Source organism: Chiloscyllium plagiosum, chromosome 26 (assembly GCF_004010195.1).
Source record: "Chiloscyllium plagiosum isolate BGI_BamShark_2017 chromosome 26, ASM401019v2, whole genome shotgun sequence".
Lineage (NCBI taxonomy): Eukaryota > Metazoa > Chordata > Chondrichthyes > Orectolobiformes > Hemiscylliidae > Chiloscyllium > Chiloscyllium plagiosum.
This window is the reverse complement of record NC_057735.1, coordinates 21,576,809-21,602,818: the sequence shown is the minus strand read 5'-3', so window position 1 is coordinate 21,602,818 and position 26,010 is coordinate 21,576,809. Positions and strand designations below refer to the sequence as shown.

General features: G+C 39.6%; 1 protein-coding gene across 2 annotated transcripts in view; it reads right to left on the bottom strand.

The window, feature by feature from the left end:
- Positions 1-26,010, bottom strand: part of elapor1 (endosome-lysosome associated apoptosis and autophagy regulator 1) — a 131,394-nt gene that overhangs the window by 46,398 nt on the left and 58,986 nt on the right. For both annotated transcript variants that reach the window (XM_043716712.1, XM_043716714.1), the window contains exons 5-12: positions 23,727-23,810; positions 15,755-15,860; positions 11,677-11,826; positions 10,230-10,318; positions 5,849-6,032; positions 2,324-2,452; positions 1,387-1,477; positions 509-614 (exon numbers count right to left, since the gene is read on the bottom strand). In XM_043716712.1, coding sequence (XP_043572647.1) covers positions 509-614; positions 1,387-1,477; positions 2,324-2,452; positions 5,849-6,032; positions 10,230-10,318; positions 11,677-11,826; positions 15,755-15,860; positions 23,727-23,810 — 939 coding nt within the window. The remainder of the gene's footprint in view (positions 1-508; positions 615-1,386; positions 1,478-2,323; positions 2,453-5,848; positions 6,033-10,229; positions 10,319-11,676; positions 11,827-15,754; positions 15,861-23,726; positions 23,811-26,010) is intronic.

Below are 26,010 nucleotides of genomic sequence, written 5' to 3'. Positions count from 1 at the left end.
ACGTGCAGGTCAGGTGAATTGGCCATGCTAAATTGTCCATAGCGTTAGGTACATTAGTCAGAGGGAAATGGATCTGGGTGGGTTTCTCTTTGGAGAGTCTGTGTGGATTAGTTGGGCCAAAGGGCCTGTTTCCACACTGTAGGGAATCTAATCTAAGGGTTAATTGGTTTTAACACAGGTCTTCACATACTTCCACTCAATCATGTCTCCCCATGTATTCAAAGTCATCTGAGATGTGTTAAAACATTTATGATATGAAATAAGTATTTGTATCTTGTATTATGGCATCCTACAAAGATTATTTGAAGGTCAATTGCCTGAGTTCTTAAATATTAACTTTCAACATATTATGCTAAAAAGTATCCTCAAGATCTTGCACAATGTAAGAAATTTAAATTCATTCAAAGGTCCTCAATAAATTAAGCTTATCCCCCTCCAAACCTTACATAAAGCTGCACATATCAAATCCATTCAATCTCACGGCAAAAATAAATACAGCATGACTTACCACCAAGAAATATAACTCGCAGTCTGCAGTGCACATTGTCTCAAAGATAAAAGTGATCCGAGCAACTTCTGGATTGTCTAGATTCTCTACTGTTGACTGCGGGGGTCTGTGAAATTAAGCAGATGTGATCAGAAGGTAAGAAAGAGGAACAGGAGAAGAGCATATAGCTCGTCGAGTTTGCCACACCATTCAATATGATATCACTGATCTTGTCTGACGAAGGGATGCATAAATATATTTTTTAAATAGATGATTTTCTCTGTTTTATGCTGTCACACTTAAAGAAGTCATATTAATGCAGATCCCTTTCACAAATTTTCTTATCAAAATATAATTATGTCAAAATAAATTAAATTTCTAGTATTTGGGCCCTGTCATCAAAACGTCTGCTGCAATAAGTGAAGTTTTATTTAAGGAGACTTGTTTAAATTCATGTAGCTAATGCACTACTTTTGTACCTATACCTTAACAAGGTCATCTGAGAAAACCTAAGTCGGCCTCTACTCTCACCTTACATTTATAATTAGAAATTAGGTTATTTCATCAGATCTGAACAAAATGTCTGCACAGGAGTGAGCAAAAAAAAACAACTAGATTCTCCAACACTGCTGACTTTCTGGTTTGTGGACGAAGAAGCAGCATTAGAGACACTACCTGGAGATAACTGCACTGAACCATATTGCAGTAGCATGCTAGCATTAAGTAAGTATGTCATTTGGTCAAGGAAAATACAAGGGAGAAAGTGAAGATTGTAAGAATACATAGATTTTAAGAATCTACCAAATGATTATTAAAAATCATCATGAAAGATATCCGATAGCTTCATGAAGTCCTTGCTTATGCCATAAAAGTAATATGCTTTGAGGACTTTTTCTTACCTAAATCCAGGAACATGCATCATTAGCAACAAGTAATTATTGCCAGCACTTGCAATCGAACTATGTATGTGATCTCCAGCTACCTCCCATCCTGAAACAATGAAATTTCTTTAAAAGAATTGCAGCTATTTCTCCACAGGATAAGTACCTAGCATCCGACAAATACTAGCTTCTCCCTCAAACATGATGTTCAGTTGAACTCTCAGAAAAGTACATTCACGCTAATAGGTACCAATACCCCCTCTACAGCTCCAATATATAACAAAGAACAAAGGACATTCATAATGCCAAGCTCCCAACCACTTTGCAAGGCTCTAGCCGAGGCATAAAGTGGTGATTGGTTGGGGTAGTGGAAATGTTTTCTGCCAAAAGCAGTGACAAGGAAGCCATGATTATGAGTTAATGTCTTTCCAAATCATTTTGTTGTTGGTTCCTAAGCAAGTACCAAAGCAGAGCTGCCAGAATAAGTTGATGGTTGGGCTTTTTGATGGCACCCTCAGATCAGAAGATACAAAATGGTAAGGAGCAAGGTCATGGGGGCTTAAAATGCTTAGTACCTTTCACTTACTTAAATTTCAGCATCTTATCTGACAAAGGCTGGGATCAGAATTAAGAAATCACACATGTAATGAAGGAATCAAGGAAAAGGATCACACAGTTAGGTATGCAAAGGAAAGGCTGACAAGCTGCAAATAAATCTTATTGGTAACTAGTGGAGTGACACACGAAATAGTAAGGACTTTTTAAAAGTTTAAGTGTATGTGACAGACCAAGTTATGATCAATAATAATTGGAAGTGTACTAATTGTGCATATTGAATGGAAAAGCAAAATATATCATAGAAGGAACTGGTACATAAATGGTTTAGACAGAATATTTGTTTAACTATTTATTATGTAAATGATATATTATTTGATGTACAATTTTTATTATTTACCTGGCGTTTCTCCACAGTCTTGATTCATTCCACTGAAACATGAACTAAACATATTTTTTGGCAAAGTATTCCACCATTTGTATTCAAATCCCAATACTGGTTCAGTGCCAACAGGACACTTAGTACATTCTGCAGAAAAACAAATATGAGGAAGTTATTTAATCAACCGGTTGTATCTGTTACAGTTTGTTTTAGTAATGCATCCAACTGTGCTCCATAGAGTTACCTACAAATGTCTCCTCACATTCCACTTCTTTTAGGATAGCACTTCAGAAAGAATCAGCTTATACACATTTCCAGGACCTTTGTTGGCAAAATCAGGAAACACTGGTGACTCTGCCCATTTCTCCATCTGAGGAGTAGAATCTTCAAGAATGTATCTTTTTCCGACAATATTAGTGATATAATTTTATAAGTCTTCACTGAATGAGCCACAGATCCAGATTATAAACCAGAGTGCATTTTGATCATGGGGTTTTGTCTATTAATAATTGGACCATCATGAATAATACTCTTGAACCACTGATGTACACTGCTGTTAAATGTTGCAACTCAGCAGCAACACGGCCCCATAAACTATTATTTAAAAGCCAGTGAGCATTGTTGCTTGTTAACGTTTGCCTACATGAAGCAGTACAAGGACACCATGCTGTCCCAGCATGAGGATAACTTAAAGAACTGTAGTTTGATCATGAGAAAATTGTATCTTATCTTTGTGTATCTTATTTTTGACAGAATTCATCAACATTCATTTGGAACAGATAATGTATAGATTAAACAAAGCTAGTCACAAATCAGCATTTAAAAATGCTAATTTATCACCATTGGGAGCCACACAAACTCATGTCACTCCTATCTGTTATGAGTTACAAACTGTTGTTGTGTTTCCGGAGACTTCCGCAGCAAGTGATTGTGGAGTTGGTATTATTAATTTTAAATATATTGTCATTCAAAGCTATACCTTCAAACCACAAATTACATGGAATGAAAAACAAGATGCACTTTACAAAGTGACATTCACAGCAACAGGTGAAGGAACTACTATCATTATCTGCATGTATCAAATATCATGACATTTCACCCAAGTGATTATACTCAAAACGTTTTGCTAGACTTATTGATACAACTGCATCAGAGAGATATGGGTATAGAATGAAAACAATGGGATACTATATACTGGTCATAGGTCAACAATCAAGGAAACAAGGTTGGGATGTGCTGACGTAACAAATCATATCAACACAAAGAACCACAATACCCTCATGAGATTCCATCAGTCCCTTAATTCAAAACATAACACATTTTTCAACATGCATGTGAAAACTTTTCTTCCGGTCATCGAACACTTTTCCAAATTTCCAATTGTCATCTGTGGCCGAGGTGTTGAGTGTAATACTCAGACTATTTAGGCACCTAAAGAGAGGTCATAACTGTACAATGGCGACATGTGCAGATCAGAGTTGCAAATTCTATGGCAGGTATTTCACCACCTATTTCCCCAAAGCCTGTCCTCCATCTACAAAGCACAAGTGGGGAGTGTGACGGAATAGTTCCTACTTGCCTGGATGAGTGTAGCTCCAACAAAATTCAAGAAGCTTGATATCACTCAGGATGAATCTGCCCATTTATTTGACTCCAACCATCATGAAAGTATCAAACAATGTAACAACATGCAAGAAACCAGCACACATAGCTAGTTGAGAAAAACCCAAGTGTGAAGTATAGATTTTAGGAAGGTCACACCATCAAAAGATCTGGAAGGATTGTCAAATCACCTGATTTACAATTTATTCATTTATTGTCACTTGCATTTTACAGTGAATAATACAGTAATATTCAGTGAGATGCTTCTATAGTTGCTACAATCTGGCACCATTTTGAATAGTCTAAGAATAAAAAGGATAAAAGGTATAATTGAAAGAGAGCCCTGAGCCAGCTCACCAGCCACGCTGTGCCATCACCTCTCCTCCACCACCTTGCTGCCACCTGAGCTGGACCCACCAACATAGAAGTCAGCACTCTTTAGGTGCCAGCTCTTTGCTGCTGAGCCTAGATTGCCAATGCCACTGCCGATGCCAGGTCCTGTGCTGAGCCCACACTTGCCTCACAACCAGGCGTCTCTAGCTCTGGGCATACCACGCTGCTGCCTCTGCAACTGCCACCCTGCCCACGCTAGGAGTTTCTCCTCCAGCCCTACTGCAACCAGAGGTCCCTCGCTCTGTTGCCAGAGCAGATGGCACCATCTCACCAAGAGTCCCACTTCGGCACCCTCCTTCGAGATGTCTCCTTGCTGGCACTGCCACCATGAAATGTCTGCTGCAACCACTGGCCTCAAACACAAAGAGGACACCCCCACTGCCGCTGCCACATCCACCTCCTGTTGTTATAAGGATCTGTATCCGCTTCTGCCTCCAACTGCGAGGAGGAGCTGCCATTTTGTGCACGGCCTGCTTGTCGCTGCCTCGCTAACTAACCCACCACAAAAGGCTCCAAGAAAGGGAAAATGAAAGAAAAGGAGAAGTAAAAAGAAAAAAAGAAAGAAAGCAGACAGGAGTGGGTGAGCCCAAGCAAGGTCCTGCACGCAGCCCTGCTACTCCACTGCACGTCATGTAGACTCATAGACCTTTAAACTCTTAAAATGTTTCAATTCTTGTTTCTGTGAAAATTGTTTTGAAACTATCTAATGTATATGTCTGTCTTTTCACTTTTGGTGCATGTAAATGTTTCTTGGAAGTAAGAGGGTATTGTGTTAGTGGTTTAAAAACTACTAATAAGCCAAAGATTAGGTTAACACCACATAATCAACAACCATGGGGAATCCAAGAAATAGCTGTCTAGATTAAGGATGTGTAGGTGAGTCACTCTGCAACTTGCAAATGATCAGTTTCTATTAATTAAATCTTTCCAAGATTTTTCAAGTCAATTGAACTGGTCTCACTTACTACAATAGTATGAGTGTGACACATAACATGTACACAACAGGCATGACACTCACTACAGGCCAAGTATTGTGGTCAGATCCCAGACTGTGAGTGATCACTGGTGAAGGGAAGGTGGGGGTGATTGTAGGGTGAGGCTCTTGTGTGCAGTGAACAGAGGGGAATTGGGAGCATGGATAGGAGGATGGTTTTCACCGTGTCCCCTCTCCCTAATGTCAGGTCCTTCAATGAGATACAATGTTCCTTTGAATGAAATATTCAGCCCATCCCCAACTACCCCAGAAGCCTACAAAACAACCCCACAGGAGTTTGCATGTTTTGGTCCCTGCTATGCGGTCCTCTACTCACTACTGGGTCAATACTACCGCCATTATGCATAGATCCAATTAATGTTATTAAACTGCATTTCCTATATCATAATAGGCAGCTTACAAGGATGTTTAACTCACTCAAGGCCTTTAATTTTAACCAGTAAAAACATACTAAATGCATTACTCTCTTTAGAAAGTTTACAAGTTTATTTTTTCACAAAGTACATTTCATGTATCCTTGCCAAAAATGCCCCAAACAAACACAATCATTTTACCTTGAGATCCATCTGAGTAAAATCCATACTGACATGGCTCACAGTTATGAGTACCATTAATTTGGACAAAGCCTGGGTTACATGGCTGACATGACTTCTTGGCTCCCGACGCAGGAAGTTTCACTGCTCCCTTTGCATCTTCACTGCAGAGTTTGGGTTCAATCCATTTATACATTACCTGTGTCTGGAAGATCAAGGAAGAGAACAAGGAAAAAAGTTACCTCAGTGCTGCAGGCTTGAAACAACCAACCTAGAAAAAAAAGTCAAGGAAATTAAAGCGATAATATTGTTTCATTCCTTTCAATCAAATACTTGCTCATCAGGTTTGTTAATGTTCAGCAATTTTGATTTTGACAATGAGATTTTCTTTCCAAATTCAAGGGCATCAATGTCCTGCATGGACATTGCAGTTACCTGCAATCAAGATTACCGTAAAGCATCCTGTCCTCTGCTTGATGTGATAATCTGACTATTAAGAACTTTTTGAGACTTAAATAGTAGGTGCTTTTCTGTTGTGGTTTTTCTAGCATTTCTGAAGTTAGGTGGACCCACTAGCGAGTTTAATCTATTTAAGATATTTACAGAAGAAAGAAGAAATAGATTTCCACCCTTTTAGTTCAGGCTGAATGTTAACTTTGTGTGGGATTGCCATGGAGATAGGCCTGAAAAAGCAGGAACACGGTGAACAAACTTGGGGAAAAACCTGAAATGCTAGAATCAGTTTTAAACTTGTTCAGCAAGTATTGTTAAAATGGAAGTCAAAAGCACAATATTGCCTCATTAATCGTGATGCTGAAGAATGTCTACTACCAGATATCCAAAGTAGCTCACTCTTTCAGTCAATACATCCCTTTAAAATAAGCAAACTGGAGTCCAACAGTGTAAATAGAGCTCCACTTGTTATTTTAGCTTGGAACTGGCTGGCCTCCACTATACAAGTTCTAATCAGTTCCATGAAAGAGGGCCTACTGGCCATTTCTGAGCCATGGTACCAAGGATATGAGCTCTACTCTTTATGGAGAGCTGGAAAGAGAGTTAGGTTACTGATTGAGAAGGATAAATAGTAACATGAGAGAGTGACCTCAGCAGGATCCCTTGTGGTTAGGAAAGCAAGCTGTATGAGGTCACAGTCAGGAAGTGGTGTGGGAGGGTGAAGAAGCCATGAGGAGTGAAACATCGAATAGTGAGGCCATTAAGTGATCACCGAGGTCAAGGCCTTTAAAGGCAGAGTGGGGTATCCTATATGAGAGGCAGAGGTGTAGCTGTTGTCACTTAAAGAGTAATCCTGAGACCAAAACTAATGTTCTGTAAACACGGGTTCAAATCCCACCATAGCTGATGGTGAAATTTGAATTCAGTTATCGAACCTTGAATGTAGTTTAATGGTGACCATGAAACCATTGTTGATTGTTGTAAAAGCCTATCTGGTTCACTAATGTCCCAGAAGAAAAGGTAAATATGCCTCCTTTACCTGCTCTGGCCACATGTGACTCCAGACTGCAGCAAAATAGCCTCTGAAATGATCTAGCAAGCTAATCAGTTGTAACGAATTGATGCAAAATCTCAAAAAAAAAGATTGGTTGGATCACCTGGTGTCAACAAAGCCATTGACAATGATGATGGGATCCAGTCAATCCTTGCAAAGTTCTGACATCTGGAGGACTGTGCCAAAACTTGGATAGCAGAACCAGCAACAACCTGATAAGAATCACACCTAACAGATGATGTCCAGACACTTCATTCACTATCCCTAGTAGGTTCTGTCCCACTGACAGGACAGACCCACCAAGGCCCATGGCATAATGATATATACTTGGAAGGGAGTTTCCCTGAGAACTTTCAATATTGATTCTGGATCCATAAACTCTCCAGTGTGTCCTCTTAACTTGTCCCAATTCTTTTCAATGTTGAATTTTGACTCTGAATGTTACAACTTCTCACTAAATTTTGTGCACATCACAATTATAAAGTATATTCCAAAACCGGAATTTGACTAACTTCGTACACAAAGGAAAATCTCTTTGATACACTGCCATAAACCAGAGTAAAATTTTAATTCAATCTTGTGCTTTTAATTCATTACGAATGCAACTGAGCTGTTTGTAGCATTTCCCATGGAGTTATGTGGAGTGAGATGGAAGTGACCTCTGAGTTTACAAACCTCTGGCACCAGAACGCTACAGGGCAGGAATGATCTTTCAAACTGCAGAGTATGACCCTGAAAATGTCTAGGTGAAAAGGCACAATCACTCCCTGCTTCCAGGACAGGGATGTGGAAGTGCTAGTGGAGAGGAAGGTACCAAAGAGTCAATGCCAGATACAGATAGCCTGGCAGCATTAGTCCTGAATTAAGAGAGATTCCCAGCAAAATCGCGAGAAGTTAAATGATCTTCAGTGCTCTCCAAAGGGAAGTACCACCATTTTTTCTCTGCTACATCACACTCACAGGACCACCAATCATGCTAACTTTGCCACAGCACACACATTTCATCAACATTCATGCCCTGCAACTCTCAGTATTGCACACATCATGCTCTGTCAAGGGTTCACGCTATTTCATCTTCCAAGATCATTAATCTTTTGTGCCATTTGTACTCTTTACTCACTTGACCTCTCTTGCCCACGCATGACCATTAATTGCTTTTGTATCCATTTCCATCATACTCACTATTCACCTTTGTCTCATTGCTGAGACACTGACCCATTGCAGACTGATGTCTCAAAAGCACCTTGACTGTCCAAATTGGAATACCTGTACTGCTTACACCTGCAGAACTATCCATGGCGAGCCTCATGCGATGTAGTCTGATAAACCCTTTGACTGTCCGTAGTCCCTCTTCACCCCACGAAGGAGTTTTCCCCTTTGACATGCCCATTCACTTGAAACACATACTTGTGTTTGCTGCATGAGCTGCTTGTACATGTTGCAGCTCTGATGTTGATTTGGCACAGTGCCATATAGTGGTATGTTCACCCCCGACTGACTGATACATTGACATTTCAGTGCTTCCCACTGTTATAAGCTACCTGGTTCTCCTCCACATTAAAAAGCAAATTAAATTGCAGAGGTTGGCAGCTAAGATTTATAAGTTGTATGTGTCCATGTTAGCACAAAGTTAGCCTGCATAGACTATCATAGAATTCATACAGTGTGGAAATAGGCCCTTCGGCCCAACAAGTCCACACCGACGCTATGAAGAGTAACCCATTCAGACCCATTCTCCCATTCTATTATTCTATATTTACAAATGCACCTAACCTACACATCCCTGGACACTATGGGCAATTTAGCATAGCCAATTCACCTAACCTGCACATCTTTGGATTATGAGAGGAAACAAGAGCATCAGGAGGAAACCCACACAGACATGGGGAGAACATATAAACTCCACACAGACAGATGCCTGAGGCTGGAATCGAACCCTGGTCCCCGGTGCTGTGAGGCAGCAGTGCTAACCAATGAGCCACCTTGCCACCAACAGACATGTAGACACGTAAGACATTTGGCATTCTTAGTGTGCTGAGTGATCTGGTCAAAGAATATGGGTCATGAGTGTCTATCAGGTCCAAAATAAAATTCTTGAAGGACAGAAATGGTGTCTGAGTTGTTCCGACAGCAGGCATGTTGATGCGATCAAGCTGGCGATTTGCCGATGCAGAGTTGCCTGAAAGCGAGAGGAGGAGACTAGCCGTGGACTCTGCAGAGAAATTGTGCAGAGGAAGCAGCTCTCAGGTGACTAGGACAGGCATTTGATGAGCTGTAGTCACCAGGTACATGCTCTGTTTCAACTGCCTGGAATTTGTGCCATTCAACTTTTTGGTGGAGAAGAGAAGAATTAGTAGTGGGAAAGCAGGCAGGTTGGAGGCTTAAGGAAGTGCAGATACATAGAAATAAGGTTGTTGCCATTCATCGGTGAGATTGTGAAGTCACCATTTAAGGCTTCAGGGAAATATTGGGAAATGTTTTCTCAATGTTAAGAATGATTGTTTCATTCTCACCTTATTTATTACCTTATGTGCTATTACTCTCACCATATCAGGAAGGAGAAACTTTCACATGGAGACTGAGGAGAACCCCAGCGTTAGGTTTTGCTCGTCTGAGGTCCTAAGCTATTCTGTTCACGAGTACATATAACATCCATTATAGTGGGTGGTATTAATGATACCAGGTGAAAGTGAGGACTGCAGATGCTGGAGATTAGAGCCGAGAGTATGGTGCTGGAAAAGCACAGCAGGTCAGGCAGCATCCGAGGAGCGGGTACTAATGATACTGCTGAGCATTAATCCTTTTAGGCCCATATCCAAACAGCAGATGGCCATCTTTATGCAAAATGTTTAGCAAATCAGTTAAAATCCCAAAAGTTCTCTCTAAGAGTATTACCTTTCCTTCGACATCACATGGTGTGTGTGTAGAGAAATAATCCTTCCCTGAGCATGGAGATCGTGGTTTGCATGTTCCTGAACCAGGCTCTGAATCAAAAAGGTCAAAAAGAATCAAACACAAATAGATAAATGTCATGGAATCTAAGCACACACAATGAATGAGATCCAATCGTGATGAATAAAAAGAAGCAAAATATTTTTGATACAAATATACTCAAGAAATGAGCAAGTCAAAGTACAGATAATCTTCATTAATTTTATTGCTCATGTCTTTGGGCGGCACGGTGGCACAGTGGTTAGCACTGCTGCCTCACAGCTCCAGAGACCTGGGTTCAATTCCCGCCTCAGGCGACTGACTATGTGGAGTTTGCACATTCTCCCCGTGTCTGGCTGGGTTTCCTCCGGGTGCTCCGGTTTCCTCCCACAGTCCAAAGATGTGCAGGTCAGGTGAATTGGCCATGCTAAATTGCCCATAGTGTTAGGTAAAGGGTAAATGTAGGGGGTATGGGTGGGTTGCGGTTCGGCGGGGCGGTGTGGACTTGTTGGGCCGAAGGGCCTGTTTCCACACTGTAAGTAATCTAATCTATAACACAAGGGGGCATTAGCTGATGTACCACATGGGAATAATACAACCATAAGGAGCCACATCAAAAGCAAGCACTTCTTTTCTGTTCTCTAGGTTGATATGACTGCCTTACTAAAGGGATCAGGTGCACAGACAAATTATTTCAAGCAACGATGGCTCAGGGTGTTGAGCGATTGGATTATTGACCATCTAGTTGGGGGAAGTAAGCACTTTTGACAGCGATTACTTGAGGATTGTGAGAATGCCAGAGAAGCGAAGAGCAGAATGGGTTCTATTATGAAGTAACCACCAGCTTTCCCTATCTGGCCAATAAGTAAAAAGATTCTGCTTGGACGAAGTCCTATAGAAGCATATGGCTCTGACTAAACTGTGCTCCAGTTAAACCACACACATCCATAAGCAGAGAACATATGAAAAAGGAGGCAAATGGAAATATTAAGGAGGCTTCTCATTTGCAAACCCAAAATGGTATATGTCAGAAGGAATAGCAGGCATTAAATGGGTAAGCTTCCTTACACAAATGATGTAACATCCTTCTTCTACCTCTTTGTACATCAGAAAGTCAGAAGACTGAAGCCCTGATACTCGGTCGTGTGATATTAGTTTGACTTTAATATGGTTGTGTGAAATTTCTCTCTTTACCATTTTGACATATGTAAAACAAACAGACTGACACCTCTTGTAGAGAGAACAATTTTAGATGATAGCTTTATCTTTCTGTACATTAGTATCTTTACAGAAAAAAAAGTGTTTCTTTGCTAATTGTGGCATGAGTGCTTAACTGCCTAAATAATATGAATGTAACTAGGGTATGATAAAATTCACAATCAATTCACTTATTATTTCAGTCATCTGTTACCTGAGTATTTATCTTTTTCACATGCTTGACATGAAGTTGCTGCTCTTGGAGAATAGGTGTTTCTTGGACATAAATGACAATGAGAGGATCCAGGTTTTGCATTAAACGTGCCTGGTTTACATGGAAAACATTCTGATGTATAGGCTACTCCTTAAAAATAAACAAACCCAGATAATTATTGACAAAGAAAGACAAAGGCTAATTAATTAAACCAGATATTTATCTCTTTTGTAACTTGCAGCTTAGTTGCATCAATTTCATTGACCAATTTTCACTTCAGTCCAGAAATGAAACTGGACACAAAACACAATGACTATATCCTTACGCCAATTTACTTTCTCCTATGAACAATTATCAAATATAATCAATGCTGCCTGCAATCAGTTCATGTTCCCAATCTCGACATTGGGTGCCACAATAATATACTTGGACTTACATTGTGTTTTTCTCATCAACCTGTTTCAAAGTGCTTTGCACAATTAGTTTGAAAATCCAAACATGGTCAAACATGGCAAATGTTCCACTGTTACAACATTAGGCACACGGCAAAGTGATGAATAACATGGAGTCAGTTAGAAGGTATTGTTGTGAGCATATCAGAACAGGTTGTTGATCTTCTTAACCCATGTTGCATGATATTTAACATAACTGAGCTATCCAAGTGGCCAGGTAAGGCCCATAGTTTGAAGGGTGTAAATCATAATGCTCCAAAAGATCTAGCAAACTGGAGCAGAAAAGCATGTTTCATGTACGTAAAATTAAAATGTACTCTCTCTAGATTGTAACACTTTATGCTGCATTTAGTTATAAATTCATGATAATTTTGTACAGACAAATACTCCATTATGGGAAAACTTTAACTGTGAGGATCTTTTGGTTATATATCTGTATATTTCCTGTCAGTCCATCATGATTGAAAAGGGTAGACTGCAGAAGGATTCATATTATTATGATCATTACAAAATTGTATCAAGAATAATTGTGCCGCAACAAAACAGCATTTCTGGTTTAAAAAGGGTTCTATTAGGCTGAACTGACTCAATGCAATTTTCCCACATGAAAACAAGATGCTATGCATGGAAATCCCCAGGCAACCTACAAAAATAGTGACGATCAATAAAGTACTGATTGAAAGTAACACAATGTCTTTCAAGCAAAATTCTATTTAATCATTCAGAAAGTTGCTACAAGCAAATGCCAGATTTAACAATCACAGCATGAAATATAGAATCCATCTGTTAAGAGGCTTAATAAAAATGCTTTAAAAACCTTTCAAACATGGAGGATTTTGTTTCAAAAGACATTTTCCATCATAATTATTTAATCCTCACCTCCCCATATCACCATTCTCTGACACATCACAAAATCAGTACATGTCAGTAATCCTGTATTCTCTGTTATGAACAGGGTGACATAGTAACACTGCAAAGATTCCCATATATAGTGCCTTTCTGCTAATCATAGAGTTACATGTGTCATAAACACCTGTGGTGCAAAGATTTTGGGGAGAACCCATGTTGTGCTGCTGATGACTGTGCTGGTTGTGAAAAATGGGCATCCTGGTTTGGATTCAAACAGAATAAAGCTCCAGTGTCCGGGGATTAAGGTCCTAAACTACTGAAATATGGTACGAGGGATTAGCACACAATAAATGTCCTTTTAAAAAGCTTCTTGAGCAGATCATTACTTGACTAAAAGATATGGCCGCACACCAGGAAACCGGCACACAGCACAACCATGTAACATGCAGATTAGCCAAAGATCATGATTACACTCATGAACAGAAGATGCACACACAAGTCAATGAACTCCATTCACAGATGTATTTTCACACCTTTTTTTTATCATAGAAACACAGAGTATAGGAGTGGTAGAAGCCCATTCAGCCTTCCAAGCCTGCTCTGCCAGTCAATATCATCATGGCTGACCATCCAAACTCAGTACTTTCTCTCCAGATCGTCTTTTAGTCCGAAGAAGTATATTTACATCTTTCTTGGAAGTCTTGATTATTTTGGCTTCAAACATTTCCTATGCTGAGAATTCCACACGCTTACTGAAATAACTCTACAGAAACCAGTATTCCATCACCAAGTCATCATTTATTTATACGTGGAGAGTCCTTGACACTGACCTAGCTTTCCCAGAGTCAGCTTCAAAAGACATTTTCCATCATAATTATTTAATCCTCACCTCCCCATATCACCATTCTCTGACACATCACAAAATCAGTACATGTCAGTAATCCTGTATTCTCTGTTATGAACAGGGTGACAGGATGTTTGACATTCTTATCTGTCAGACAGGGCTCCCTGATTGGGGTTATTAATCTGGTCCAGTCAGGTAACTCATACTCTATGAATTGACCTCATTACACTCACTATACTTACAACTCTCAGTGGTAAGAAATTTCTCCTCATCTCAGTCGTTAAAGGCCTACCCTTTATCCTTAGACTGTGATCCCTGGTTCATGGACTTCACGGTCGCAAGACAAAGCTTTTCACTGTGCCTCAGTACACGTGACAGTAAATTAAATTTAAATCAATTCATTGAGACCATCCTCCTGAATCTACCTTGTCTAATCCTGATAGACTTTTACAGGTTTCTATAAGCACCCCCTCATTCTTCTAAACTTTAAATTATATTGCTAGCCAAGCAAGTCTTTCCTCATGTGTTAGTTCTGACATCCAAGGAATCAGGCTAGTAAACCTTCTTTGTACTGCCTCAGTAGCCAGAATATACTTCCTCAAATAAGGATCCAAAATTGCACACAATACTCCAGGTGTGGTGTTATCAATGCCCTGTACAATTACAGCAAGACATCCCTGTTCCAGTACTCAAATTTCCTTGCTATGAAGGCCAACATACCATTGCCTTCCTTACTGGCTACTGCACTTACATGCTTAATTTCAGCAAATAATATACAAGGATACCCAAGTCTCATTGCACCTGCCCCTTTTCCCAATCTGCCTCCTTGTTTTTGCTACCAAAATGGACAATCTCACACTTATTCACATTATATTGCATCTGCCATGTATATTTAACTTGTTCAAATCACAATGAAGTTTCTCTGCATCCTCTTCATAGCATACCCTCCCCCCAACTTTGTGTAATTTGCAAACTTGGAGATATCACATGAACAGTTGGAGTCCAAGCACAGATCCCTGCAGTACCCCGCTATCATGGCTGTCACTCAGAAAAAGACCCATTTATTCCTACTGTTTGTTTCCTATCTACCAAACAGTTTTCTATCCACATCCTATGCACTTCAAGTTTGCATTCTAATCCCTTATGTGGGACCTTATTGAAAGCCTGCTTTGCCTCCTATTAAAATAATTTACTCTTTCAAGGTGGGAAACACTGGAATACCGGATAATCAGGATTTTCTTCCAGACATACAGTCCAGAATGCCGACATGTTCAATATTTGCTTCAACCATGTGATCAGCATACCTCAGAATATCTATTTGTTAGAATTAACTGGACAGGAGATAAATAAATTGCCTTCGTGAGAATGAACAGCTGTCCTTTAACAGCCAATTAACCTTTTTTTCCCACAGATTTCAAGCAGAGCACGTGGAGTGAAATGTACCACCCATTCTGCACCACAAGTCAAAGTTGAATTCAATCCCACAGCTTGGGATGTAGGCCAGGACCAGATGGTAGAAGCAGGTTCACTTTCCTGAAAGGCATTGGTGAACCAGTGAAGTTTTTAATCAAAACAATTTGTCTGATTTCATAGTCATTTTATTTTGCTGCTGCCAACCCTTAAATTGATTCTATTCAATTTACTAGCCTGGGGGTTTGTCACTCATAAGCACTACCTTGTTGTATCCAATTTATATGAAAATAAATCTTAATAGATTCTCAAGAGATAGTCAGTTAAGTGCAATCTGGATAACCAGGGCAAATGACTTAAAGCAAGTCAGATAGCATTTTGCTGTATTACTTACAATTACTTTCTTCTCAGAGGACAATAATTCAGGAAATACCTTACATCATCATTATCAAGGAATTTTTCATCATAAAATACTTATTTTTAAGTAGACTATTTCATTGGTTCAGTCTAGCTTCCAACATACCTGTGATGAAAATGTTCCTGATGAGAACAGGCTTTAGCATTTTTGTACCCATTGAAAAGCCTGTTGTTCGCCAATACAAAACATTATTTCCATGATTCAACTGTACCTGTGGAGAAAAAAAATTACCATTACAACACTTGGAAAGAATAGCAGCACAACTCTGAGGAAGTAAAAGCACAAGATTTATGCAGGTCAGATGTTAACAGGATGGATATTGCAATTTAAGAACTCTGCACAGGTGCAGATTTATCAATATATTGGCAAACTTTCAACCTCAGTTTGGATCAGCCTTCGGTTATGAAAAATACAAATTTTGTTCCAATGCCACTTCTACTCTTACAAGTAAAATGAAAGTTAATCATGTAGATTAAAAGGATGCATTTAGTCTATAGGCATGCTGTAAATTTGTTGTGGCTTTGTAACAATGTTAAATTTACAGTGAAAGTTTGTGATGTGAAGGCTAACCTGATGTAGGAGCAGAGTGAAGTGATATTCCCTGAAGGCAGTAAATGCACAATAATTCAGTATGGCATTACATGGAGTGCAAATCCACTGAGATGGCAAAATTACTTTGCAATATGCTTAAATTCTTTTGACACCTGGGCTCTTTCTGACCTATATGATTCAAAAGTTCGCAGAAAAATCCTTCCCTTCCTAGTCTCTAATATGTATCATCCTTGTATTAAATAGTGGCACTCTTGCATCTGGGTCACAAGGTTCTGAATTCATATCCCATATGAACTTGAGCACAAAAGCATCAAGGCTGACAGTCCAGTGCAGCACAAAGAGAGTGCTGCATTGTTGAAGTTGCTGTTTTTGGGGATGAGCTGCTATGCCTGCTCAGATGTATGTAAATTATCTTGTGGTACTACTTTGAAGAATTATTGGGGAACAATCCTCAGTGAACTGACTCGTAATTATTCATCAACTGGATTTACTATATTCCTACTGGCTGTGTGCAAATTAGCTGCTGCGTTGCCCCTAGTCCTACAGTGTTAATTGGCTGTAAAATGTTTTAAGATATCTGATGGTTGTGAAAAGTATTACATGATGAAGTCATTTTCTGCACATGCAGATATCCTGACAAACACAAAACTCACTTAGAAACAGGACAAATTAAGCTCCAGTCCCGAAAGAAATGACAGCAGATATAGCAATTCAGTCAATCACACTTGGGAAGGTGCTTCACCTTCAACTGCTTACTCTAAACCCATTTCCCATTTGTTGTTCAGTCAACAAAAAAATTAAATTAACAAAAGGAGAAAGTGCAAAAAACAACAGATTCTGAAGTTAATCATTCAAAAGGAGATGTTGATGTAGCAGTAATGTTATCTGATTAATCATGTAGAGCCCAAGATAATACTTCCATTTAAAATCCCACCATGTCATAACATAAATTCAGCTAATGAATCTGGTTTTGAAAGCTAGCTAATCATGAAATGATAGCTGTAATCAATTGCTGTTCAAAAACCTATCCGGTTCATTATTGCCTGATTTGGGAAATAAATCTATTGTCCAGATCTGGTTTGGCTTGCCTCTGAAATGGACAAACAGGCCATTCTGTTCAAGGTCAATTAGAGATAACCATCAAATCCCCATGAATGATTATAAAAAAGGAATTTGTGCTTTTGTGCAAATGTGTTCTGACAAAGACATATCTTTTTCAAGGTTAAAACTAACTGTAAATAGGGAAATGGTTGTTGGAGGGCAGTCTTATAGTACCTCTCTTGTTGTTCATGGATGAGATGGGGCCAGGAGTTGACAATATCAGGCCTTAAGATGCTGAAATGTGTTGGGTTTCCAGGTATATAAACAAAAATCATGACAAGCGCAATCGTTCAGTCATTCCTTTTTTGCTGCATTACTTTGCACACTATCACTTAATGATGCAGCAGTAATACAATAATTATCACAAGCACAGCTTGGCAGTGGAATGGCAGCTGCCTGGATCAAAGATGGAGGCTGGCTACGTAAGCCTGGTGCACTGTGGGATCAAAGTCCTGAGTACCAGTTCACAGCAATCAATGGAGGTTTCTCCTCCTGCTTCGATGACCATTGAAAACGCTTGATATAAAGTTTAAAACTTTGAAAAAGGTTCTTTCAATGTAGTTTGTGCCAAAAACATCTCCTGATTTGATTGAGGTTTTTTCAGGTGTCCCCATCTGGAGATACAGAGTGGAAAGAATCTGTTTTCACACCACTGGCTGCTCATGTGAGTGATCTCTTGTCAGATGGGTTTCCAAGGTCTGCGTGTTGAATAAAATATTTCCTGTCCAAAATGTCCCTGATCAAATTCAATATGCAAAAGGAACCTCCAAAAGGAAAAAAAACCTTCATAATGCATGGAAAATCACCATAAACCCCAATAGACCAACAAAATAAAAACACCGTGAGGAATATAATGGGCTGTCTGAGTCACTGGGTGTGGGAGACTCTCTTTTTAATAGAAGGAAAACTCATCACTGCAACAGATAGGTCAACAACCTGTGCACACATATTTATGCAAATGCATCCAAGCAAAGAAGGCTGCATCACAGTGAAAAGATGTAACTGGCACTGCTAAATCAGCCATTTCGATGTTCAGAGTAATTCTTTTGGTTTCTCTGAACTCAAAGTGTATTAACAATGCCAATTAAAAGATCAATGCTTGATTAGATTAGATTAGATTCCCTACAGTAGGGAAACAAGCCCTTTGGCCCAACAAGTCCACACTAACCCTCCGAAGAGCAATCCACCCAGATAAGCCCCTACATTTATCCCTGACTAATGCACCTAACACTATAGGCAATTTAGCATGGCCAATTCACCTAATGTTTCACTAGCTTCATCCAAACTTTGTCCCTCATTCCCATTACAGATTCTGACTTGAGCTCGATCATTGAAATCAGTAGGTAAAGTAAAACCAAAAAAGCTGCCATCCTGAACTACACTCATTCCCTTCCTTGTGAGGGACTAAACAAGCCATATTCTCAGAGGTCAGTCTCCCCCTAGGATTTATAAATTAGAAAATGGCTCATTACTTCAAAAAAAGGGAAAACAAATTCTAATAAATGAACTGGAAATAAAGTGAGGTCATGTGCAACATATATAAATTCTCTATCTTGGGATGTTTTCCAAAAATCAATAAAAAAATTTATTACAATATAGCACTGTAAATATTGACTGCTATTCAACTTCTCCATTTTACACTCATTAATGTTAATAACCTTTGCCATTGAATACTAAGCATTCTCAATGAACACAGATTAAAATAACTCTTCGGTAATGAGCTTTCAAAACAACACTACTTATTTTGTACTAAGCTCAAAACGAAAAGCAGAATCAACACGTGCAGGAGTAAAAGCTCTGAAACTTCCTTTTATGTTGAAAATCTATTTACCCAGACTAGTGTGAAGATACCTATTTAGTTTAACTTCCATGTCCAGTGAGATAAGAAACATAATGTACAATGTTAACATCTTTATTTTTAAAGCAAATGGAAGAGAATTGGCAACAACATACATTCTGCAAATTCCCCATCAATTTAAAAAAACACTGTACCTTTGCAGCATGACAATTGTGAACTGTACTCTGCTTCTTCACAAAATTACCCTCACAACAGAATCCTGTCATGAAAAATGGAGACCACAACTGTTTGAACCAGTGGCATAAGCATAATGTTGATCAGGAACCATGGTAACAGGAGGGTGCATGCTCTGGTCTTGATGCAGTGTGTAGGCAGCATGACATCATTTTCACCTATGCTGCTGCATTTTTGCATACAGATTGATTGCTGCAATTTCTCAGAGTTATGTTAACATATTCCATCTATGCAAATTGACTTTGGTGCGGGAAACTCACTGATTCCAGGAAAGGGAAATTTGACAAAACAGCTCTTTCTGGAGATCTGCAAGTAAGTCCTTGCACAACAAGTGCTGGAACACAGGACTAGATTAATTTGGGATATCTGGTTGGCATGGACAAGTTGGAATGAAGGGTCTGTTTCTGTGCTGTATATCTCTATGACTCTGACAACGGTTTAATTGATGTTACAATGCAAAATTGCTTGCTGCGCAGTAAACAGGTGCGACTATTTCAGGAGAACACATTTGGGGTGCTGCTGCTGGATGTTGAGAAGGAAGGGAGCTCAAGGTCAGTTTCCCAGCAGGAAAAAGTGAAGAAACAACGACTGTGAAGGTGGCAGAGTTGATGAACAATGTCCCCCATATTTAAAAAATATGGGAGCAAATAACAAAGTATTTTCAAGACTTGTGAAAATCTGCTATGGTAAGACCATTCAGAGTTTCTTATTGAAATTGTATCGCCTTCACATGCAGGGCAGCAAACTCACCAAATTTAACAGTCCGTTCTGGCAGCAGAACATATAAGCTCAGAAAAACTGAAAGAACTGCGGATGCTAAAAATCTCTGGAAAAACTCAGCAGGTCTGGCAGCATCTGTGAAGTGAAAGCAGAGTTAACATTTCAGATCCAGTAACCCTTCAGTGGAGATATAAGTGAGAAATCTGGCATGAATGTGACCATAATTTAGTCATCATAAAAATCAAGTCCAAACCTGAGGGGATTGCTTGATTTAGCACCTCAGCTGCCCAGAAAGTATTAGCAAATGCTTTATGTATCTGCCCAGAGCACCGACACACTTATCCAGCACATTGTAGTGATGCCTCTGTTGGGAGGTCTTAGATGTCAATATCCATGATCTGTGTGACAGTGGATCTAACAACAGCATTTAGACCTTGGAACAACTGTGCCATTCTATGGATTACCTAGAAATCTAAACATCAGTGCTCATTCTAAAGCAGATTCATGCAAAGCCTCAGGCCTCTGTTCAAGGGGTCCCAATGCAGATGTCCCTGAATCTGTTTCCATGCTGTGGTGTGACCTGCAGTAGAATGAATACATCCTTAATGCCTACACTGATCCAGTCTATACACATCCCCATCACAGCCATCAGCTGCACAATTATGTTATGATTCCAACCTGTTTGCCATTCCGTCTCTTTTCACTGTTCCTTTGGAACATATAATAACTCAGGAAGCCTGACTGGAAAGGAACATCATTTATTGTTGAACCCAAAATTGAGCTCTCCAGACCCACCCTTGGGTCTACTTCTTTTTTATTTAAACTGTTTTTTGAATCAACCTGCTCAGCGATGCTATTACACACCTCTGGAGCAGATGGAACTTGAACATCTTGGTCCAGGGGAAGGGACACTACCACTGAGCTACAAAAAGGCCCAGAAATATCAATCACTCTTTTTGTTGTTGAAGGGAGTAGAAACATGAAACACTTCATATGAGATGTGAACACACAACCCCTGGTTTACAAAGGCAGTATTTGAACCACTGAGCTATACAGTCTGAGCTCTTTAAGCTGGAATCAAACTTGACCGCCGTGCCAAACATTAAGTTACAGTGGTGCCTATGGGCTTCCTTTTCAAAAAAGTCTTTTTAAAATTAAGCTATTTTCCTAATCAACCTGTTCAGCAATGCTATTACAAAGCTCTGGAACAGGAGTGACTTAGTTCCAAGTCGCTCAATCCAGGAGTATAGACACTACCACTGTGCCACAAGAGGGCATCCCTAGGTCTGCTTTACTGTTTTGTTTTATTTAACTTGTTTTTCTAATCAACCAGTTCAGAGATATTATTACACACCTCTGTAGCACGTGGAACTTGAACCCAGGTCTCTCAGTCCAGGGGGCAGGGAAATTAACTCTGCATGACAAGAGGACATCTCAAAGGTGCAGGATCAAGAAAGATGGAAAATGTAGTTGATAGGGTTTGAATCAGCGTGGGGGCCTCAATCGATATCAAATCCATCGCCTTAATCACTCGGCCATGACTACGTGGCCTGGGTCTGCTTTACAAAGAGCTCTGGCATTCAGTTCCAGCTGGTAGGCCATTGCCTGTTACCAACGGAAATTATACCCAATGAACTCCATAGGGAGATTAATTTATGATTCCTCATGTCTCTTATAGGGGTTAAGAAAGAACCATTGTTCATTTTAGCTGTACATTCTGCAACATTCCCTTTAAATCCTTTCATGTTTTATTATATCAATCTCCTGTAATAAATACGTACATTCATTTGACCACTTTTGACATCCTCAGCAGCTACAAAGTTGCTTCATTCACAATCTACATTCCATTCTTACAAATTAAGCTACATGAGACACTGTTTTTCTTCTTTCAGAGGATGAGAGCTTGACTGGACCAGAATTTACTGTCCATCTGTAGTGAGGTGTGAAGGTAGTAGTGAGCTGTCTTCTGGCTGCAGTCCATTTAGTATAGGAACACTCACAATGCAATTAGGGAGGAAGTTCCAGGATTTTGATCCAGGGGGCAGGGAAATTAAATCCAGGGGGCATGGAAATTGAAGGAACGGTAATATGTTTCCAAGTTGGGATGGTGAGTGGCTTGGCGAGGGGAACTTGCAGGTGGTGGTGTTCCTATGTTCCTGTCCTTCTAAATGATAATGACCATGAATTGGAAGATGCTGTCTAAGGAGCCTTGCTAAATTTCAGCAAAGCAGCCTTTAGTTGGTACATCTTGCTGCTGTTGTGCGTCAATAGTGGAAGAACTGAACACTTGTGGATCTAGCATCCATCAAGCAGCTTGCCCTGCCTTGGATGATGTTAAGCTTCTTGAGCGTTGTCAGACCTATACTAATTGAAGCAATTTGAGAGTATTTATTGTAATGCTGATTTGTGCCCTGTTAAATGCAATTAGTTTTCAGCAAGAATTAATCTGGACCCTTTGCAAACCCTGATCAGAGAAAATAGAGTAATCTGACATTAATGCCAGTTTCCATATATTCAAACACCAATTCAACCCATCCATATCTCACTGAAATTGGATTTGCTGATTTTGTATGTGATTGTTTTGATCTGTTTGATCTCTTTCTAATTTTCTTCATTTTTTTTTGGAGGTTTAGACAATGCTGTCCCACCAAACACATATCTTATTAAACATCCATATCTGATAGCAATTTTTTTTCTGAATAAGCAACTGTGTTTTCTCTCGATACCTTTATATTCTGCAATTATGACACTTCAACAAGATGTCTGACATGAACTGCTGAGTTATCAGAAAATATCCAAAATTCCACTAAATCACTGAGCCCAACAATTACAATAATAGTTGCTCTGTCCTCACAGTGAATATTTTGTGCTCAATACTGTGTATTTTTTCATGCACACTACAACAAAATCTTGTATTGTATAGTACCACTGTCAGTCTTAAATTGTCCAAAGATGTTTTTTCAGCGGTTTAATCTAGCAGGAATTGGAACCAATCCTAAGACTATTAGGACAGTTGGCCAACTATTAACCAAAGAAATAGTTTTTTTTTGTAGCATCTGAAAGTAAAGTGTGGTGGAAAGACTAAAAGACTATAACAAGCAATTCAAAGTTTGGATGACTGAAGACATGTTTGCCAATGGTGACATGAAGAGGTGGGAAATGTGGAACAAGCCAGAGTTGAAAGAACACAGAGTTCTCATAAGTTTAGTGCAAGGGTTAATATTCCATTGTATAAACAGATATTCCCTTTTCGTTGTAGCAGAAAATCTTCCAGTATTAATTAACAGTCAGAGACGTAGAGCAGCAACACAATAACTAACAAGCAGATGTATAAATACAATCTGCCGCAGGTATAGAAATGTCACCATCCAACTCAATTATAATTTGATAATAATACAGGTAATTTCCCAGGTTACAAATGTTCTGGGGTCCATTGGGAAGTTGATTTCTATGCAAGTCAGAATATAATGCATTACGAACATTCCTAAGTTGGATGTTTGTAAATTGGGGAACCCCTGTACTGCTCTCATTGCTGATGGTCAGCTTGTTTGCATTAGAGCATTGTATCAAGATTCAATACTCAAAAAGTGTTTTTTATAACAATGTAAAATCTACAGGGAAGTCAAAAAAAAGTATTGAAAATACTTCAAAACACCAGATTTCGACACCTACTGAATGATGATCCCATTCATTTCTTTCTGTTTTTCTTATCCATTTTGATTCACCATCCATTGCTTGACATTGGTCATTCTGAACCTGGGGAAGAAAGGGAAAACTGTATCTAACTAAAGCCACATAGTACAGAATGAACTCAAACTACAGTTAGTCAATTTAAAAACAAATTCTTTCATTTTTAAAATACCGGAATTGCTGAAGGGATAAGATACTAACTACAGTGGCATTCTGCTAGCAATATCCTCCATTGGTATTGACAAATATAATTTCCATTCCATTTTGATGAATTTTAAAAAATTTATTTGTAAGGGTTGCTGCCTGGCCAGCATTTATTGCCCATCCCAAAATGCCCTTGAGAAGGTGGGGAATGACCTGCCTTCTTGAACCACTGCAATTCACCTGCTATGGGTTGACCCACAATGCTGTTCAAGAGGATTGGATATGATGGGCAGAATTTCAGGAGTGAGGAGGTGTGTTATTTGTCACAGTATTCCTAGCTGACTTCTGACCTGCTGTTGTAGCCACTATGTTTATGAGATGGATCCAGTTAAGTTTCTGGTCAATGGTAAGTCCAAAGATGTTGATAATGGGGGATTCACTGATGGTAACACCATTGAATGTCAAGGGATGGTGATTAGATTATTTCTTATTGGTGATGGTCATAGCCTGGCATTTGTGTGGCACCAAAGTTACTTTTGCCACTTGTCAGCCAAAGCCTGGATCTTATCCAAATCGTTTTGCATTTGAACGTGGACTTCTTCAGTATCTGAGTCGTCGCGAATGGTGTTTAACATTGTGCATCATCTGCGAACATCCCCACTTCTGACATTCTGATGAAGAGAAGATCGTTGATGAAACAGCTGAAGGTAGTTGGGCCTAGGGCTCTACCCTGAGGAATCACACTGTTTTGGGGATTTTTCAACTGATTGTTTTGACACTACATTAATTTTAAATCATTTTGGTTGCACTATTATGCATATATTGTGTATGTGAATATTCAGGCAGCCTTAGTTATCAATTTGCACTTGAAATGTATTCATAAATTTACAAACTGGTGCTCATAAGTGGGCCAAATATTTATTTATCTGCAATTAGATATTTTCATTTCTTTACAGATGGCATATTATTTCTAATAATTTTTTAAGCAGTATATTTAGCTGAATACTGTTTTGTGGAGCAATATCAGGCAGCAGAGTGCTGAAATTCATCGATTTTGTTGACTTACCTAATTTCTGGAGCATGCCATCCTTGCGTCTGTATGGTATTAACATAAAATATATCAAACACTGCAGGTGCAAGGAGCTGCTGCAGACCTTGAATTACGGCGGCACGGTGGCACAGTGGTTAGCACTGTTGCCTCACAGCGCCAGAGACCCGGGTTCAATTCCCGCCTCAGGCGACTGACTGTGTGGAGTTTGCACGTTCCCCCCGTGTCTGCGTGGGTTTCCTCCCGGTGCTCCGGTTTGCTCCCACAGTCCAAAGATGTGCAGGTCAGGTGAATTGGCCATGCTAAATTGCCCGTAGAGTTAGTTATAGGGATAAATGTAGGGGTATGGGTGGGTTGCGCTTCGGCGGGTCGGTGTGGACTTGTTGGGCCGAAGGGCCTGTTTCCACACTGTAATGTAAAGAAAAGCAGAAAAATGCTGGAAACATTCAGCTTGTAAGTTGAAATCTGTGGCCCACACCTGAAACTTCAATCTATCAGTTACCTCCGCAGGTGCTGACTGATCCTCTGAATATTACTAACATTTTTCGTTTCCGTTTTTCACACTTCTCCAAGTGCAAATATGTAGGAAATTAATAAGTTTCTCTGAGAATGATGTAGAATGGAATAAGTTGTTAACTAAAAGAGCTTGTTTACAAGAATACCAGCCTTTTATTCAAAATCTCTTTACTTTTGGAGAATATCGTTCTTACAAAATCCCATGCAAGGACTGCACAAAACACTACATAGGTCAAACAGGAAGACAGCTAACGATCCGCATCCATGAACACCAACTAACCATGAAACGACACGACCAGCTATCCTTAATGGCCAGACACGCAGATGACAAGCAACATGAGTTCGACTGGGACAACATTACTATTATAGGACAAAGTGAGGACGGCAGATGCTGGAGATCAGAGCTGAAAATGTGTTGCTGGAAAAGCGCAGCAGGTCAGGCAGCATCCAAGGAGCAGGAGAATCGACGTTTCGGGCATGAGCCCTTCTTCAGGAATGAGGAAAGTGTGCCAAGCAGGCTAAGATAAAAGGTAGGGAGGAGGGACTTGGGGGAGGGGC